At 40.7% G+C, this 18,826-nt stretch overlaps 1 protein-coding gene across 16 annotated transcripts in view; it reads left to right on the top strand.

The window, feature by feature from the left end:
* Window positions 1-18,826, top strand: part of Bru3 (CUGBP Elav-like family member bruno 3) — a 781,126-nt gene that overhangs the window by 743,086 nt on the left and 19,214 nt on the right. For 9 of the 16 annotated variants that reach the window (XM_076794653.1, XM_076794647.1, XM_076794640.1 and 6 more), the window contains 5 exons: window positions 2,247-2,408; window positions 3,016-3,114; window positions 7,702-7,779; window positions 14,892-15,050; window positions 18,490-18,674. In XM_076794653.1, coding sequence (XP_076650768.1) covers window positions 2,247-2,408; window positions 3,016-3,114; window positions 7,702-7,779; window positions 14,892-15,050; window positions 18,490-18,617 — 626 coding nt within the window. In that variant the 3' untranslated portion in view covers window positions 18,618-18,674. The remainder of the gene's footprint in view (window positions 1-2,246; window positions 2,409-3,015; window positions 3,115-7,701; window positions 7,780-14,891; window positions 15,051-18,489; window positions 18,675-18,826) is intronic. The other 7 variants (XM_076794644.1, XM_076794643.1, XM_076794642.1 and 4 more) reach the window with 7 other exon arrangements.

Genomic DNA, 18,826 nt, shown 5'->3' on the forward strand with positions numbered 1-18,826 from the left:
CGGAATGGTACAGACACGAGTCGAGTAACCGCGGAAATCGGCTCTCCGCAAACGCTCCGACATACAGTCACTCACAGATTTGTTCCGGGAAAGAGGTTTCAAATTGTGCAAATTATGTTTCAATCGGTCAATTCATCAGGCAGATTTTCAAGAAAAATTAATCTTTTTCATCCATATATTTTCCTTCCGTGGCATTTGTTGGAACGAATTCAGATCTATCTATCATTTATTATTCCACAGTTATTTGTTGTTCTAAAATGTTAGAGATCATGCTGAGGTAGTGTATCATTGTACAGAATGAGTCACTCAACTGTACCACCTAAATTTATACATAAACTGTTCATCCTATAAAAAAATGTCTCAACCGGAAATTGTTTGTCTAGAAACAAATGACTCGTGGTCAAATTCATTTTAAGTTCCGAGATACTCAGCATGAAAGTTAACGGCTGAAGCCCGGTCGAGTCTGCAATTCCCGGACCAAATGTTAATATTAGGAGGACCCATAAGTAATCAATTATTTAAAAATCTACAACAAATTTTGTAGTAAGTTCAAGTTTTTATTCCTTAATTTATTATATAATCTCCATCATTATCAAGGACAGTTTGCCATCTTTCCTGCAAATTTTCAATCCCCCTTTTATAAAAGTCCAGGGTTCGTGAAGCAAAATATGACTGAAGGTGCCTTCTTACATCTTCCTCCTTACATTCACAGAAGTGAATGTTTTATTTCTTAAATAATGCTGCAGAGATCTGAAAAGATGATAGTCAGAGGGAGCAATGTCCGGTGAGTACGGGGGGTGCGGTAAAACTTCCCATTGCAATTCTTTGATTTTTTCCTGAGTGAGTTTCTCTGTACGGTGCCGGGCATTGTCAATTTGCAGTATTACACCTTTTCTGTGGACTAAAGATGCCCTCTTCTTCAATAGTTCTGAATACAGCCGTTGCAATTGCTGACAATACTACTCAGCAGTAACTGTTTCTCCAGGTTTCAACAACTCAAAGTGAATTATGCCACGACAGTTCCACCAATTGCACAGTAACACCTTTCTAAGTGATAAGCTAGGTTTAGGGGTTGATATTGCGATTTGATTTGCAGAAAGCCATTGCTTGGAACGCTTTATGTTATCATAAAGTATCCATTTTTCATCTCCGGCAACGATTCTGCTAAGAAATGGATCTCTACGAAATCTGGGTAGCAATAAAGTGCAAATTGATCGACGAACATTCTTGTTGGTCTCAAATAATTGATGAAGTACCCATATTCCTTGCCTATATGCCTTTCCCATTTCGTGTAGGTGCCTTTGTATAGTTGATCATGTGGACCCAAGGCTTCTCGATAATTCTTGTATACTTAATTTTGGATCGGCTTCCACTGGAGATTTTAGGGTGTCATTATCAAATTCAACTGGTCGTCCACTTCGAGGCCTGTCAGAGAGATCATAATCACCTGCAGCAAACCTTCTGAACCAACGTTGAAACTTGTTGACCTTCAATACATCTCCATAAACATCGCAAATTTTCTTTGTTGTTACCGTTGCATTAAATCCCGCATGAAAATGGAAAAGTGTGCAATGACGAATATGATCCTCGGAAGGCACGGAAGGCCGCCATTTTATTACAGGGTTGTAAAAGAAATGATACTTTTTAGAATATTTTTCAACTCTATTTTTCTACTCTTCAACGATCGATACAGAACTAAAGGCAAAACAAATTCTTTGCAAATGATTGATTACTTATGGATACCCCTAATACTATATTTCATGTTTTTCAAATATTATACTTTTGATTTATGAAATACAGAAAGACTGAAATGTACACGAGACTCGCCTTTTAATTTACAGAGTAGTATTTTAGGTGACCAGTCTCCGCTAGGTATATAGCTACAATTACGGTGTCGAAACATTCAAGTAGCGAAGGGCAAATGATCAATTCGTCTGGCGTTAGTCTGTCACGAATCGTTATTAGTCCTAAGATCGGATCAACATTCCTGCGATCCGCAGATCATACAGACCCTCAAACACGGCGCGAGGCATACGGATCACCCCCGTAAACCCGTTTCCGGCGTCCTGCCAATTATACGGTATATACCGTAAATCGGTTGACAGGATGTACAGAGGAGAGGGCAACTAGCTAAACGTCAGACAGACGCCGTGAGCATTCCCGATCCGATGATGCCGCGCGCCGGGAGAGGGTTAACCGAGGTCGATGTTGTAAGAGCAAGAGGGTGACCGGTGTGTACTGATCAGGTTTGCTCATAGGTACCGGTACAGGACAGCCGGTTAACGGGGCGATACCGTCGTTACCGTCACCAACGATGCCGAATTTCAACATGGCTGCACAACCTACCGGTCAGGCAGGTTCGGATCCAGGTGTCTACACCAACGGGATACCGCAGACCTACGCGGGACGTGAGTATCAACTCAGGCGCAGTGTGCCGCCCCTGCGCAATGCTCGGCCAATCGACGCTGGACTGTATTATTCCGCGTTTCCGACGATAACCAAGTAACCTCGCCCTCGCACTTCGATTCTACGCCGCCAACCTACGCGAAAAGCTTGCATTTTTCCGAAAAAACAAAAAAAGAACGAACGATCGTAGACGCGAAACTACGAACATTGATTTTTCAATCACACGCTTTCTGCAAACGGGAAAACGAAATTTCACGCATGACGGTAATACCGAGAGTGTTGTTCGCGTTACAAATGACTATTTTTTCGGTTTTTTGGACCAATCACAGACGAATGAGTAGATTTAATGATATTATTGTGCTATAAGGATCTGTAGCGTTTTTCCACGATACTGATCAAGTAACACATTCTACACTTTGGTTAATTTGTTGGGGATGATGCGAATAATCGTGTTTTAACGATTATGTCGATATAATTGTAAAATTGTCGGTGTAATTCTAAAAATATCCAAGAATGTAGGATACCGTGCGATATCGATTGGTCAGTATTGCGAGAGGGGCCTTAGACGTAGGTCTGTCCCCGATAAGAGCTGAGCTTACTGAAGTGTAGATGGCCTCCATCTGTCCATTTCAGCACAAGGGCTGCCCAATGGGGAGGCGGCACTCCAGCATGCCACGTATCCTGGAATGCAAGCCTACACCGGAGTAGGTAAGTTCTTTTTCTCTCTCTTTCTCTCTCTCTCTCTCTCTCTCTCTCTCTCTCCCTCTCGTCTCCATTTACCTTTTTACCCTTCGTTTTATCGAGGATTCCGTCAAGCCCTAGTATATCTGCAGCGAGTTTCCACGGGGACTATATAGCGGAACGCATTGTACAACGCTTTTCGATAATCGCATAAAGCTCGAAGCCAATCCGCGAAGAACAATGCATCGGATTCTGTAATGAGTTTCGGAAAGAAAATTCCGTCGGTATTTTATTGCTTTGTCACTCGATTAAGATATTACAGGACGAATGAAGTTTATCCAACGTCCAATCACCCATGCTTTCCATCTCCTCGGCGAACGCGAACGCTGACGAATTCGCGGAATTGGAAACGTTCGTTCGCGATCTCTCGATTGCGCGCACACGTTGTTCGAACAGATTGTTGCGAGCACGTTGTCGCGTAGAAAATCGGACGGTGTTGTTGTTTTTTTTTTCATTTTTTTTTTTCGCCGCGGACGAAGCGAATCAATCCGGGCACACTCTTTTAAATGATAATTTTAGGCGAAATCGACTCGCACAGGACACAAAAATAAATGAATCCGAACGTTCGATCGTAATATGCTTTTATCCGAGCACTCGAGCACTTAACTCTAAAAGATTCGATTCCGCTGGTCGCGTTTCTGGCTGTTGCATGCAGCTATGCTCGCATGTGTATATGGTATATGTACATGATCACCTATACATATACACGCGTGTGTAAAGGACATAGATGTCTCATCGTTACATTTACCACCATGAATACTCGTATGTATACGCGATGCGTGGCGAGTCTGCGTGTGTATACATACATATGTATATATTCTCGGTATATATATATATATATATATATATATATATATATATATATATGTATATTATATTATATATCATATTATAGACGTGCCGCGTCGACGTGTTGTGCTTCTGATGTGCTGTTTACGGTGTACCTCGGTGTTCCTTTTAAATATTACGTCGTTGTACATTCTATATTGTAAACTTTTGAACGTATTGTGTGCCTTGCATGTTTACCAATACACCGAAACAACAAGCCGACGCAGAAATCGACGCTGGACGTCGAAGGCTTGAAACGACACACGGTGTTACATCATAGTGCGACGCACCGGCAGAAATTATAATCCAATAATCAGCATCGAAATGGTCGATCCCGTTTCAGAGATAATCAGCGTTCCGACGTAACTAAACTTCAATTCGTTCCATCCGCCGTTAGCAATTAACGCACGGCCCTGATAAACTCTCTGTTTCACGGATTGAATTAATAACGGAGCATTCGAATCTCGTTTCGCAAGTTCCACGCTCGTGTCTCATTATGGCCTGCAGAAACATTGGACGGTGACAACTTCGCCCGGGATTAATAATTATTTTCTCTTTCGATTCGCGAACGACGACGTGCCCACACCCCCACACCACCCCACCCCCTCCCTTCCCCCGCGCAATTTTTCTGTACGCGCGTCACTGTGCCGCTCGTAATTATTCGAACGACTTTCGACGTTCAAACGACATGGACGTTACCACCGCGATAATAAAACCGTTTCGCCCGACGAGCTTATAGACCAGACGTATAATGATACTTGGTTGAAACATTAATTGTCAATTTTTCTTTTTTACTATGCGCGTACCGTTGTCCAATTACTGCTTTGAGGGCGGAGCCTGGTATGAATCGTCGAAAATGAACGTAGATTTGGAAATGTATTGTGAGCAATGAGTCGAATTGATCTTTTTTGGAATTTTCGGGCTATTTTACTAGAATATTGGACAAACCAAAAATATTTTTTTTTTTAGTCAAAAAGAGTTATACAGACAGGAGTTAGAATCAGTACATTTATTAACAATATTTCTAAAAATAATATAACATAATTTAAATAATTTATATAATATCATTTCCTTTCATATTCACAAAAATTCCGTAGAAAAATTTCCGCCAATCATTCGAAAGCGGAACGAAGTATGAAATCTCCTTCGTTCGAATAATTACAATCCGCGTTATTTACCTGCACGTACGCGTACATATCCATCTTGTTACCGTGAGCGTCGAGATTTTTAAATGTTCGTCAAACACGGAATACAATTTAGCGTGTTTAATCGGGCAGTATTGATTTCCGCTGTTTGACCGAGATAAAAAATATGGGATATTTATTCTCTCGATTTTAGCCGAGTATAAACAGTTCGCGAAGATCGGCAAATGCAAAAATAAAAAAAAAACACATACACCGGTTCGGAATGCTACAATCGTCTTTTATTTTCGACGGACGGTTAACGATTATACGGGCGGCGCGGCGTATTTATCTCATACACGGAACCTCCGGTACCTACCATCAATCGGAATATATTAAAGTCATATTTGCACAAAAATAATTAATTTCCAAGCGAAAATTTATTTCTTCTGATCTGAGAGCGAATATCCGTTCCCCTTCATCTCCGTTACCGCCTCACCCCCTTCCGCGTTTACCCGTCACAAGCAAACATCAATCGAGCGCGTTTTAAATATTTGCCAAGGCATAATTAATGCCGTTATAATTGCTTCTCTCTAATATCATGCAGTGAAGCACCCATTTATTCATTTCGGTCTACACGTTGCCGAGCGTTTCAGCTTCGAATAACTAGACATATCCCGAAGAGTTTAACCCGCTGAACGCCATAACGTAGATGGCGTTGTTTAGTCCACCAGTTTTTCATTTCTGCAAACAATTCTCTGTGGTTAGGTTTGTTCTTCGATTACGAACTCAGATGACCGAAGCTTCGGTTTTTATCATTCTGTCAATTCCGACAGGTGGGGGCTAAAGTTTTCTTATTGTTAAAAATTTTTAATATTCCTATGCCATTGATTCATTTCCAATTTCCTATTTCACGATAGAAACCTGTTGGTAGATTCGTGAAAATTGCGAACGCATAAATATCGTGTTTAGCAGATCGAAATCAAATTTCTGGTCCCCGATAGTAATTGAATTACTCCAGAAAAATTTGCCCTGCAGCAGGCGACATTGTAAACGACGTAGTTCCGTTCAGCTGTTTTTCGTTGAACAATTCTCCGTTTGTAGTGAAGTGCCTCTCTCCAATTACGAATTCGGATGACCAAAGTTTAGACGACTCTCGAATTACCTAAACAGCGTGTTCTTCCTTGATACGGAATCAAACCTATCTTCTTGTGTGTTTCGCTCGTAACGGCAGGATACGGGTTGTCGCATGATTCGGAAGCGTACCGGTTGATATCAACAGTTCCGTTAATGGCGGAAACGGGTCGCAAAGTACAAAAGTATCGTATTAAAAGTCACGGGGAACGACGAGAACGTTGAGCGTGGAATACCCTTGTCGAGGGAAACGCCATCCGAACGACTGCGACGACTGCCAAGCCGAAAGAGCGCCACGGAAAAAGAATTTCCTCTTCTGGCGACTCGGCTTTCGTTTGCTTTTGAACTCGCTTGTCGGACCAAAGCTCCTCTTGTTAATTCGCCGAACTGACTGCGTTTAGAAAAATACCGTGCACCGCGAGGCTTGTACAAACGTGGAATTCTGTTTTTGAATTTTCCTCTTCTATTTGCTCGGGACCCGAATCGCCGCGCCGCTCTGCTTCGATCGCCTATCGTATTCACCAACAACGATTATAAGTTCCCCGAATCACTCGCAGCTTGTTGATCGACGTGGTCGTTTCACATCGATATCAAAATATCGTTCGATTCGCGCTTGACATCCGGATAGAAAACTACACGCGAATAAATTCTTTGACCGACAACGTTTCCCAGCTACGGAAACCAAACGCGAAAAGGTCGTTCATTGTGGACTAGTTCTAAAAATTTGTCTTCTCTCAAAGTTGTACTTCCAAAATTTAAAGATTGCAAGATTTTCAATGGTAGTGGATCTTAAAAAGCTCGACGACATTATTGTCAGACATGCTTCCAGAGGAGAAGATCCCCTAAACTGTATAGTCATTAACGACCAGGTAGCTAAATTAGGCGAGTGAATAGTTGAACGAGTCTTGTTGGCGAACAACTTCGAAGAATTGCCGCAAGGATTTAATGATCACGGTCTGGCGGTGATCATGTTTGACGTGTTAGCTTCTCTTCGTTAACAACCCAGAACTCTTCAACAACATATGTTGACTAATTAACGTTGCAAATTGTCTGGTATATTCCGAAATCGATGGTACCCTAGACCATTTCGAGTTTTCCTGATAAAAGGAACTAGAGTTTTCCTTGAACACTGGAGCTCTTTATTTGATTCGGCATGGTTCCAGGGAACGATGAGCAATCAACCGAAAGTATCCTCGGCGAATGCGACTGCAATATGAAATCTATATTTCACGCCGGTTCATCGAAACTTAGTTTCCTCGCGCTCGAATAAACGGGAACGCTCGCGTTTTTGATCCAAAAGTTAAATTTCCTGCGCGCAGCATAAGTTCTTTGTTTGATCGGGAAAGTTCCTGCTGGTAACAAGCTGTATATATGCGGAAGAAAATTCGGGAACGAACGAAGACGACAGCATGTACTTCCGTGTCTAGATGTAGACTCATCATGATGTATCTGTTATTTGTTATTGTCGCAGCTTATCCTGCCGTCTACAGCCAGTTCCCTCAAGCTATTCCACAGCCGATGACCGCCGTGGCGCCCACGCAGAGAGAAGGTAAGTACCAACACGCTCATTAACGTCTAACTGTTGACTGTAAACACGAACGATTGCAGTCCCGAAATCGTAGATCCAAATCCTGAACGTCCAGACACGACTAATCCCTCGTCGGTTGCGTCGCAACGCCTTCGAAAACGCTATAGACGAGCATTACTGTCCGCTGCGTGGAGAATTCGTTGTAGGCGAATTGATACGTTGCCGGAAAGGCATTTTTGACAAATAAACAGGGGAACGATACGATTTCTTTTTTTTTCTCCGGAGGTGGGAGGGGGCAAACGGAGAGAAAAATTGCGAGCGAACGTAAGAAAAATCCGATACGCCCGTTACGCGTTGCAACCGAAAAAATTCTTTTCACCGGGCACGGTTGACGGATCATTTTTAATTTCGCCACGTACCGTTACGATCTTTTTTCTAGTTGAATCATACCGGTGAAAAGGGAGGATAACCAACAACCGTTGATGAATTTTCCATTCAACCACTATATTCTCTTTCAATATCGCGAATAATATCGGGTTTCTCTGGCGCGGGGGGGGGGGGGAGAGGCGGGGGTCGGTGGCACGAAATAGGGCTTTTCTTTCGCAACGCGAACCGCGCCGCGCCGGTCAAATTACAGCCACGCTAACCAAAAAATATCCGTCGGACGCTGTCGGGTCTGAGGATCCGTGGAACCGCGCAGCGTTCGGCGAGAATTTATCCGCCGCGAGAGCCAGAAGATGCGATTAATTAAACCCGATTGACTTCGATTGAAAGTGTAAGATTAATCGGAACCAATATCGACGCGGGTTAGAGTAGCGGGTAGGGGAGGGGGGAGGGGGGCAACGAACAAACTGATCTCCGATGTTATCTTTGTGAATGAAAAGACGAGCATCTCCGGGTGGGAGAAAAAGGGGGTGACAGAAGGGGCGGAAGATGGTGGATAAGAACGTGGGTAGAAAAGAGTAGGGACGGCGAGCTCAGCCAACGTCTAATTGCAATTAACAACTCGCCATTATTAGAATATACGACGCCTAACAATGAGATAATGCAAATAAAACGAAAGTTTTAATTACTTTGCCACTACGCCTGCCGGCTATCCGTTGTTACGTTGTAGGATAATGGGAAGTTTCCCGCAACAGCGTTTCCCCTCCCCGGTTCCGTTCAGGGTTCCCGGCGTTTTCCCTTTTTCACTCCTTTCGGATGCAATTTTTCGCCCCTCTCCTTCGAATACACAATATCTCGTCAACGCATTCTCTGCGATGTAGACGCTTCAACGAGATATACATGTATGTTACTGCCCGACACACTCTCGCTGCAACGAAAATCTCGATGTACACTGTGTCCGACGAAGACGAACGGTTTCGTCTCTTCACTCTATCAACTCTTGAATCAATCGCTGTTAACACTTTACTTCTCTCGAAAGCAGGCTTTGTACGCTCCTCGACATTCAACGTTCACCCATTTTCTCTTCCTGATACTGTCCAATCTTTTGTTTCTATGTGGATTGCGGTGTATTTTGATGTTTCAACCCTCGCAAGGCGGATGCTTTTCATTTTATCACAGCCATAAAATGGTTGGTTCTAATTTTACTGCACAGACTTTTGAACCTACTTTCTTATTGGAACCTGATACAAGTAGCTAATGATACAAATTGGCTACTAAAAAAGCTAAAATCTCGATAGAACGTTTGTAACTCTGGTTCGAAATGGACCCAAGGACCGCCATTCGAAGCGTAAAAGGAAAATGGGTGAAAACTACGGGAGAATCTTTTTGTACATTTCTGTGGAGCGTACAATAGTTAATAATTGAAACAAAATTTATTGGTTACATCACTTGAGAATGTTTGTTAACTGACGATTCAAATTGCTACTTGTAAATATTGATAAATGGTTATTGGTTAATTATTGATTTTCGACAGACCAATAAATATTGATGATATCAAAGAACAAACTGTTGTCATTGTGGCGAATGTGTTTTGGCAAAAAGTACACTAACTATACTCGCAGAACCCGATTTTCACGCGCTGTTCCTCTTTGGAGGGCTTTTGAGCAAACTAACTGTCTGGGGGCTTTGGTTCCAGGGAAAATGTTCAGTGTTGATACTCGAGGTGTAGCGCGTAAACGTGTATACAACACGGCGACGATGTCAGGAAAACAAAATGGTCTACTCTGTCATCATTGCATGACATCATTATCGATTTTATATTTACTGTCGCTTCGTCGATCATTTTCGCTTCTCTGACCTATTTCAATGTTACACGTTTTACAAGGTGTTCTCGGTGTTCGTATATCTTCCTTCTCTTGATCGATTCTTGTATACCATCAACATTTTTCAACGTGTATCACCGGAACTCTACCTTCGTTCTGTGGATGGACTACTACATTGCTATTACATCATTGCACTCGGTGTGGATTTCTTTGGCTATGTTCGGTGTTGCGATGTTGAACAGCATTGATCGTTGGCTATTACGAGACGATCAACCACGAATCGTGACGAGTGTACAGAGTGGTTTCGCTGACACCTTATCGATGGAGCCGTAATCTTGAAAACTGCCGGCTAATGTGAACAATCGAAATGTAATAACTAGACTGCGGATCTCTATGCAAAATAAATATTGTTTACAGCAATTACAAGACATAAGAACCAAATAGAAATCTATTTCTCTCGGTAGTTTTCTTCAGTTGGAAAAAATGTATTGGTACTCTTAAATTGTTGCAATACTTTTAATGTTTGAAGTTACAACCCATCTATTTTTGCCACAAACGCATAAAATCTGCAGTCTATGTAATAACATTGTCGTACGGCAAAATATAACCTCAAGCACCCAGAATATTTCAGTTTTTGTTATGAAAAATGTTACAGGAAATAATTGTTCCGTCAAACAAGGTAGGGTTGTAATGGATAAATGAGCCGTTTATTTTGAAAGTGGCCTAAATCCACTTATACTTAAATTGCGATATTTAAGGGTTTGAGTTTCAATAAAATTAAGAATATACGTATAGGATACCAATGTGTCATACTGCTTAAGTGTATCTAAAAGAGTTCAATTTACAGTTCCTATAAAAATAATAGCAATTATTAAGTGAATAATATGTGTTTTCTTACCAAAAATGGAGTTAAGCCACTTTCAAAGTTAACAACCAGATTCGTAATAAAATTTGAAAGAGCCCAAGGCCATTTGACATAATTTAAAATGCTTCAAATTGAAAAGACAATACTCAATTTACTTTATATATCTTTACAACACTTCAAAAACACAATTTATGCAATTCAGGACATTTTCTAACTACATACATTACATAACAATTTACTGCTCATCTACATTTTGTGTATGCGAGAGGGATTTGAAGAAGTCATGGTGCTCCGGTGGTATGTATCGTAGTAAGTCCATCATGTCCTTGTATTTTGTTGTTGTAATTCGTCTTATATTTTTATAAAGTGGTGTCAATACAATATTTTCGAACTTTCTTGGTCTAACCCGACGTGGTAATAAATCCAGGATTTTAAACTTTGCATTCTCATCCATTGATGTCTTATAGAAAATTTTATATGGTTCATCTCTCAAAAAACGCATCCAGCATATTTTTAACCAATTTATTGTTTCTCCGTTAGAATTCTTTATCCTTTTAAAAATTGCGTCCTCCAAAAATTTTGTTGATGCGAAATACATTATCAATAATGGATTGAACTTGGGCCACTTTCAAAGTGACGGTTTTAATTATTGAACTAACTGCGAAAACTTATGTGTCCAAAGATGACAGCTAACTTGAAGTTGTACACGTAATTATGGGCAACAAAAAATAATTGACAAATGGACTTAGGCCACTTTCAAAATAAACGGCTCAAATATTTTTCTATTGATCATATTTTATATTTAAAAATCAATCTATGATGTATTTGTGTTGTCATAGTGTTATACTTAAGATCTTCTAACGATTTATATTTAAGGTCCTCTTGGATCAGTTTATTTGCTATATTATGGATTATTAACAGAACCAAAGATATTCTAGCTGCTTGAGATAGACGGAATCGACATCGTATAATGGTAACGTTCATGTGACGCAACATGGTGTCACCTGTAATAAAAGGCAGTCTTCGATTTCACGTCACATGGCATTATCTGTCGATAAGTTATTAACAACAGAATGTGTGTCTATCATTTTCTTTCGATGGATATACAATGTGAGACGTAAATTCACGGAATTACGGAATTACAAAGAGCGACACGAAAATAGAACAAGTATTAGAGTATAATATATAAAACATACTTTCGAAAAAACAAACAAAGTAATTAGATTGAATTACGTCCCATTTTGCATTCTTTAATACAATTGTATCAAGCGTATCAATCTAGAAAACAGTGTTATCACATCGAATCGCTTTCTCTGAATTTCGAAAAATAATCAAATCAATTATCAAAAGCACACATGTTCTGTGAAAGTTGTACTAAACAGCCGAGGACTATTGGCCACTCTGCATACATTTCAAAGCTCGAATCACTCGGATAAAAATATTGCTGAAAGAAATTCCGAAAAAAAGAGAAAAAAGGAAATTTGTAGTTATTGAATAGCAGGTTTCGGTGGATTCTCAACTGAACGGCTTGTCTAGCCGTTGATACGTCTACAGAGGGTTCGGAGGAGGTGTTGCTTTCATTAAATTCGCGTGCACGTACCGCGCGTGGGCCAATTAGAGAGTCGAAAACCAATTTCAGGATCAACGATCGCACGGCACGACGACGTTTTGAATTTATGGCTCGTTCTTCGTGATTCCCTGCGTCCACCGCAATTCCTCCTCCATTCTCCCCTACGTCGAAACCAGAAACCTGTCGACACTGGCTCTAATTTGGGTTTCATGTGACAACTACGATCGAGTTATTACCGAGACGAAGACCGTGCCCACGAAAAAGAAAACGTTTGTTACCCTGTGCTACTCCCGACGATTTTTAATTCCTACTTTTTCGCGAAAACTCGTGCCTACCTCTGACGTAAAATTATAATCGTACTTGGTCCGTGAATCTACGAGCAGTTTTATGATCTGAAAAGTATTGATTTTCTTTTCAAAAAATATTCGTACACCCTTTAAAACTTTCTTTAAAATTGCAACGAACGACCTGAGTTTTTTGAAATGTTAGAACGATCAATTTACTAATGCGTAAATCATTTTATTTTGAAAATTTTCACTTTCCCTGACGCTCGGATCGCTCGTATCTCAAGTGTGTTCGAATATCCGACCAGTATCAATGTAGAAACTTGTCCGCAGAAGGCCACTTATACGTAATCGCGTTTTAAGTAGCAAGCGAATCTAAAATCGTCTGTGAACTTTCAAGTGAACGAAGATAGTAATTGTTCACGGAACTGGGAACGGACAATTACACTCTGGAGTAATTCGACAGTGCGACGGTTGTTCGTAAAGGCGATAAAGTGACAGAGGGGTGAATCTCGCCCAAGGAACAAACGAGTCGCGATGAGTAGCATCCTAAAAGTTGAGTGGCAGCCATCTCATTACTTAAATGCGTCCGTTAGTCAGGAAACGCTGGCCAAGAGAGCAGAAGTTTCCATGGTCATAATCGCCGCTAATTGACGTCGGAGTTATAAAGTTCAGTGAAATTAGCTAAATCCTTATTTGGACTCTCGTTATTCCGACCCTTCGCTTTGCTTCTCTCATTGGACTTTTCTCCGCGGACGTATTAATCGCCGGTGTCTTCGTGCCCTCTTGCGGCTGACATAAAGTAAGGAAAGAATTCTTCGTTGTCCGACGATAGCTGCGAAATTACAACCGGAAAAGGAATTGCGTTCCATTTAAAAACTTTAACGGAATTTAATGAACGCACCGGATCACGTTCGTTAACGAAGTGGATAATAATTACGGGAGTCTGAACGAAAATGAAAATAAATATCGCCGGTGCAACCGAGCGAGAAGACGAAGGTACAGTGTTTCCTCTATATACGTCCTAAATGCCTAGCCGATAAAAGTCCCAGAACCATCCCCGCTTCCGCGGGGTATAACCCCATGAGGGGCCAAGAAGCTCGAGAGACCTCGGTCGCCGAGGAATGTAAGATCGCGTGGATCAAAGAATAGTATCTGCTTGCCGATATATGTCCCTGATTAGACCCGTGTTTTTGACATATATCGAGTAAACACTGTATTGCGCTTCCGAAGACTCCGCGAGAATACCCGAAGAACCGACGAGTATTATTCTCATGTAAATATCTGAATCTCATGTATCGCATTAGCACTTTTATCGTTTACTATCGAATTTCCACGCAGTGTATCATTTTCATGCGGTTCACACGAAGCTCGGGCGAAATTATGCCTGGGAAAAACATGACGACGGATTAATATGTCTGACGACGAACTCATGTAAAGTGTCGCACTATCGTAATCAGTATCATCACTATTATCACTGTACCCCTCATATCCATTTGCATTCATTTGAAAACCCCTTCACCTCGCTCGCCATTGTGTTGTGAATCCCAGTGTTGTGTGTTTGTATATTTGAAAGTATAAATACTCAACGTTATTTGAGCCGCGAAAAGTCTCATTGTCGTGACGGATATCGTCGTGACACTCTAATCATTACTCTCTTCGTCGGCATTTTCATACTTCTTTCGTCCCGTCAACCTGTTATTTCAATTGTTTCTCCAACTGTCCTATCTTTATCATCATTTCCCTGGCCTTATTCGTTTCCTGTCTCCGTTCTCCTCTCATTTCAGTTCCCCGCGGTCATTCTGTCCCGTTTCACGTTTTGTTCACCAATTCTTTCGAATCACCCAATCATTGCGATTCATTATCAAAAAATATATATATATACACCGCTGTCTGCTATCATCCCTTATGATTTCTGTGCGACGAGAGAGAAATCAGATTGTCATCGAAAGACGAACACCGAAATCTACACCTTCATTTTCATCAAAAAAAAAAAAAAAAGAAAAAGAAAAAGAAAAACGCATTCAGAGAAAAAATGTTACATGGAGGGAGAGCGAATGTGTGTATCCTCGCTGACCACGAGGCGGCTCTCCTGAACGCGTCGGAATCATTATTGCATAGGACGAAACTCATCCAGAACTAACATTCAAACTTGAGTATTATACTTCAAGTTTAGATGTTTAGATGTGCTCTGATTTATATGGTAGGCTGCTCTCTCTCAGGGCCCGAGGGCTGCAACCTCTTCATCTATCACCTGCCTCAAGAGTTTGGGGACACTGAGCTCATGCAGACGTTCGTCCCTTTTGGCCATGTCATATCCTCGAAGGTTTTCATCGACCGGGCCACCAACCAGAGTAAATGTTTCGGTAAGTGTGTCATTTCCCGCGAAACAGATCAATCGTGGCCTGGAAGGGAGAAACGTAAGACCGTTGAACAGGTAAACTCGCGAACGATCTTGAGATCGAAAGGTAGGAGACAGCAGCAGCTTGCTTGCTGGCTTAAGTTCCAATTGAGAGGATCTTCTGGTCTAGAACCTTGAAAGTGTCTTTGAGAATACAGTCGGTCAAAAATCTCTCCGTACACGTAATAATAACTTTGTTTAACACGAGTTCACGAGACTTGAAATTTTGTACGATATTGAAAGGCTTAGGGTACAAGCTGTCTTGCAAATCCATTTTAGGAGCAATTGCAACTTGTCGGTATTTCATAGAAAATACTAAAAGTCGTCTTTTACAAATTTCTTTATGTGGGCCTATATTGCAAAATTCATACAATACGAGGAACCTAAAAATACGAATAAAGTCCTTTCAAGGACACCTTATATTATTTACTTTCCTGCATTTTCAAACAATTTCTTTACACCGTTGTCCAAAATGCAAATTTTCATTTTGACGATATTAATACAGCGTTTGCCATGTGATGTTTCCATAATTATTCCAAACGAAATAATCATTCGAACTGGATGTGGCATTTCACGTTTGCTAAAAATTCTCAATGTGCCAACGGGCATGCAAACATTTAGTGCTCGCATGCACAAAGTCCCTATTTAACGCGAATGCCCATTCAGCTGGACTGAAATGAATCCGGGAAGCCTTTTTTGATACATCGGAGTAGACCGCAGCGAAAGGGATTCTAAAAACGCGGTCCGCTCTGATTAATCGCACACGGAACAAATGCGCGAACATTGACACGGACGATTGCACGGTCGCGCACGTCCGTAGGCTATTCGCTAACAACTGGCATAGTTAATATTGTTCTACCGGTAGTCGTTTGTAACTTTTAGAGATGGGTGTGATCCGATTTTTCCTCGTGATTTTCAAACAATCCGGTAATCGAACACTTATATGGAATACACTATAACATAATATAATTATAGATAATACAATATAATGATCGACATAACCGATCAGAATATCGATTAGCTCGAGGAGGCCTCACCGTTAGACCGCATCGAAAATACATTTTTTTTTCGAAATTGGAAACCCTCACAAAATTCGGACAATGGATAACATAACAACTATTTACTTGAATATGTATTAATGTTTTGTCATTTATGTTTGGTATAATGTGTGTAATATTATTGTGTACGTACCTATGTGTGTGTTTGAAAGTTACTTAATTTAGTTTGATTTTATACTTCATTTGCATATATTATTTAGATTCTTAGTTATAGATTAGTGTTCTTTGTTTAATTGTAAATCATTTGGATTAATACATGCGGAACAATTGACGGCAATCGATGGTCAAGATAGGCCGAATTACAGTCTCTGGCCAAAAAATTGAGGTCGCTAATGATTTTTCAAATTATTCACGGTAGAATTAAATGGCCAGAACGGAATATAATAATATTTTTTAGTAACAATTACAGTACGTACTATATCACGTAGATACAGAATAATTTGTGTTTCCTCCCTTTGCTTTTATTACAGCATGCACCCTTCCCGATATACATCCTATGCATTCATTTATCGTATCCATTATTTTGGCTTGATTTTGTCAAATATCCATCATTTTTTTTTTAATCATCTATTGAAAACTCCAGACGTTTTCAATGAGATTCATGTCGAGAGGGAGCGCACGGAGTTTAGGAATTTTCTGTAAAGACAGTAAATTGCTGACTGATTTGCAACACTACTTAATACTGCAATACTATTAATATTACCATTGAATAGTTAACGATTACCTTAGTACTTATGGGGAAAATTCAATGTGTTAGTAAGAAACTTTTCAGCGAATATCGCGGGACTTGTAATTTCCGTCAAAAACGAAAGAGCCATATTCGTATTCAACTCACCGAAACGAATAGAATTACGTATAATAGGAATCAAAAGATTGGGGGGCAAGTATGACGTTCGGCCGGATTTGATACTAATTGAGAGGGATCATGCCCATCACCAGCAAAACTGAACGAAGTTTCATTATGTTTGAACGCGCGTCGTTATATTTCAGTTTTATAATATGTCCTCTCGCGTATCATTATCGCTGCGTCGGCGAACAAAAAAGAGTGCAGTCCACGTCTGTTCTTCGTTTGTAACGTGCACTTGATATAATCGACTCTGATCAGCTCGCGGAAAAAATTCTTTGACGTGGATGGAAACGGAGGGAACGAGAATACTTTGAGCATTGTAACCGAAATAATTCGCTGCCGTGGTTCGCGGAAACGTAATTCGACTGGTGCGCGTACGTTGAAGGCCGCGTTACAATGCTCCAAATTAATTTCTCGAAACTCGATAACGGGCCGGGCCCCGACTGGACACGAAAAAAAAAAATACACCTGCGCGCAAAAGAAATGTTTTCCATCGAACGAGAGTTAAAGTCTCTTTCAGTCGCCTGGTAAACGTAATTTACGAACTCTGAGTAAAAGCGGTGGCCGTTGAGCGATGAACAGCCGCGATTGGTCAGGCAGTAGGCCGCCATGATGGCAAAACTAAAATTGGATCGGGGCTAATGGTCAAAATTGGCTTAAACTGGGATGGCCCTGATGACCTTTCAGCGGCGCTCCTGTTGTTAAAAGCTTCGTTATCGTACACCTTTTCGTTCCCTCTCACTTTCGCCCGTTCCGAGACGAAACTTTGATAATACCGAGATCCCATCGTAGAAAACTTTTTATTCCTGCCGGCGTATCGACTAATCTAAATCACTGGTTGGCTACTGAAGTACCCTTTCGATAGCTCGACACCGTCGGGCACGTATAGTACTCGGCTTCTCATTTTCATCGAGCGATAAACCGCCAATTCGTTAACCCTTTGCGCCACGAATTTTTTTTTTCAATTTTCTTCCGAACAATTCCTTTTTATTTTCCAGTGTTTTATTTAGAATGTACTTCAACAGACAGTTCCTTCGTCGGTGCTATTCTTACAATTTTCAGCATAGCTTCGGTTTCAGTTATATTTCTATACTGCTAATCTTTAGTGGTGTACATAAGCTCTTTTAATCCTTATGTTGGCAACGGGATAGCTGGATATTCGTTTACTATAATTCTTTCAACGATTAATATGTTCTTCGAAAAATATCATAAAACTACTTTGAATTAATTAGACGCTATTCAATTTATAGTTTCACGATACAGATTTATGCGACGCATCGGTTGCTAACGTATGGGTTAATGAAAGGATTTCTAATGAAGAATTCGTTTCGTTTCGAAACGTTATAACGAAACATCACATCGCATCAGATTTCTATACTATTCTCACGTTGTTACGAAATAAGTGTGTCATTCTATTTCAGGTGTTTTCGAAAAGTAAGACACGTGACTCAACGTTCCCTTCTGGTGTCTATTATCAGTTTTATCATTCGGTCTTCCAGGTTTCGTGTCGTACGACAATCCAACGAGTGCGCAGCAGGCAATTCAAGCAATGAATGGCTTCCAGATAGGGATGAAACGTTTAAAAGTCCAGTTAAAGAGGCCCAAGGACGCAAGCCGGCCATACTAACCAAAGTCCTAGCTTAGAGAAACTGGACGATATGCACCGTACATCATAACCTACAGAGTACGTCTCAACAATTCTTACTTTAACATAAACAAAACAAATTATTATTTCATCTGTTAATCTCATACGCGATAAGCTTAATTATTGGTTCGTTCGAAAAGTCCGTGTTAGACGTAGAAATCTTTAGGACGTATTTTCACTATGTGGATGTT

This window comes from Halictus rubicundus, chromosome 10 (genome assembly GCF_050948215.1).
Source record: "Halictus rubicundus isolate RS-2024b chromosome 10, iyHalRubi1_principal, whole genome shotgun sequence".
NCBI lineage: Eukaryota > Metazoa > Arthropoda > Insecta > Hymenoptera > Halictidae > Halictus > Halictus rubicundus.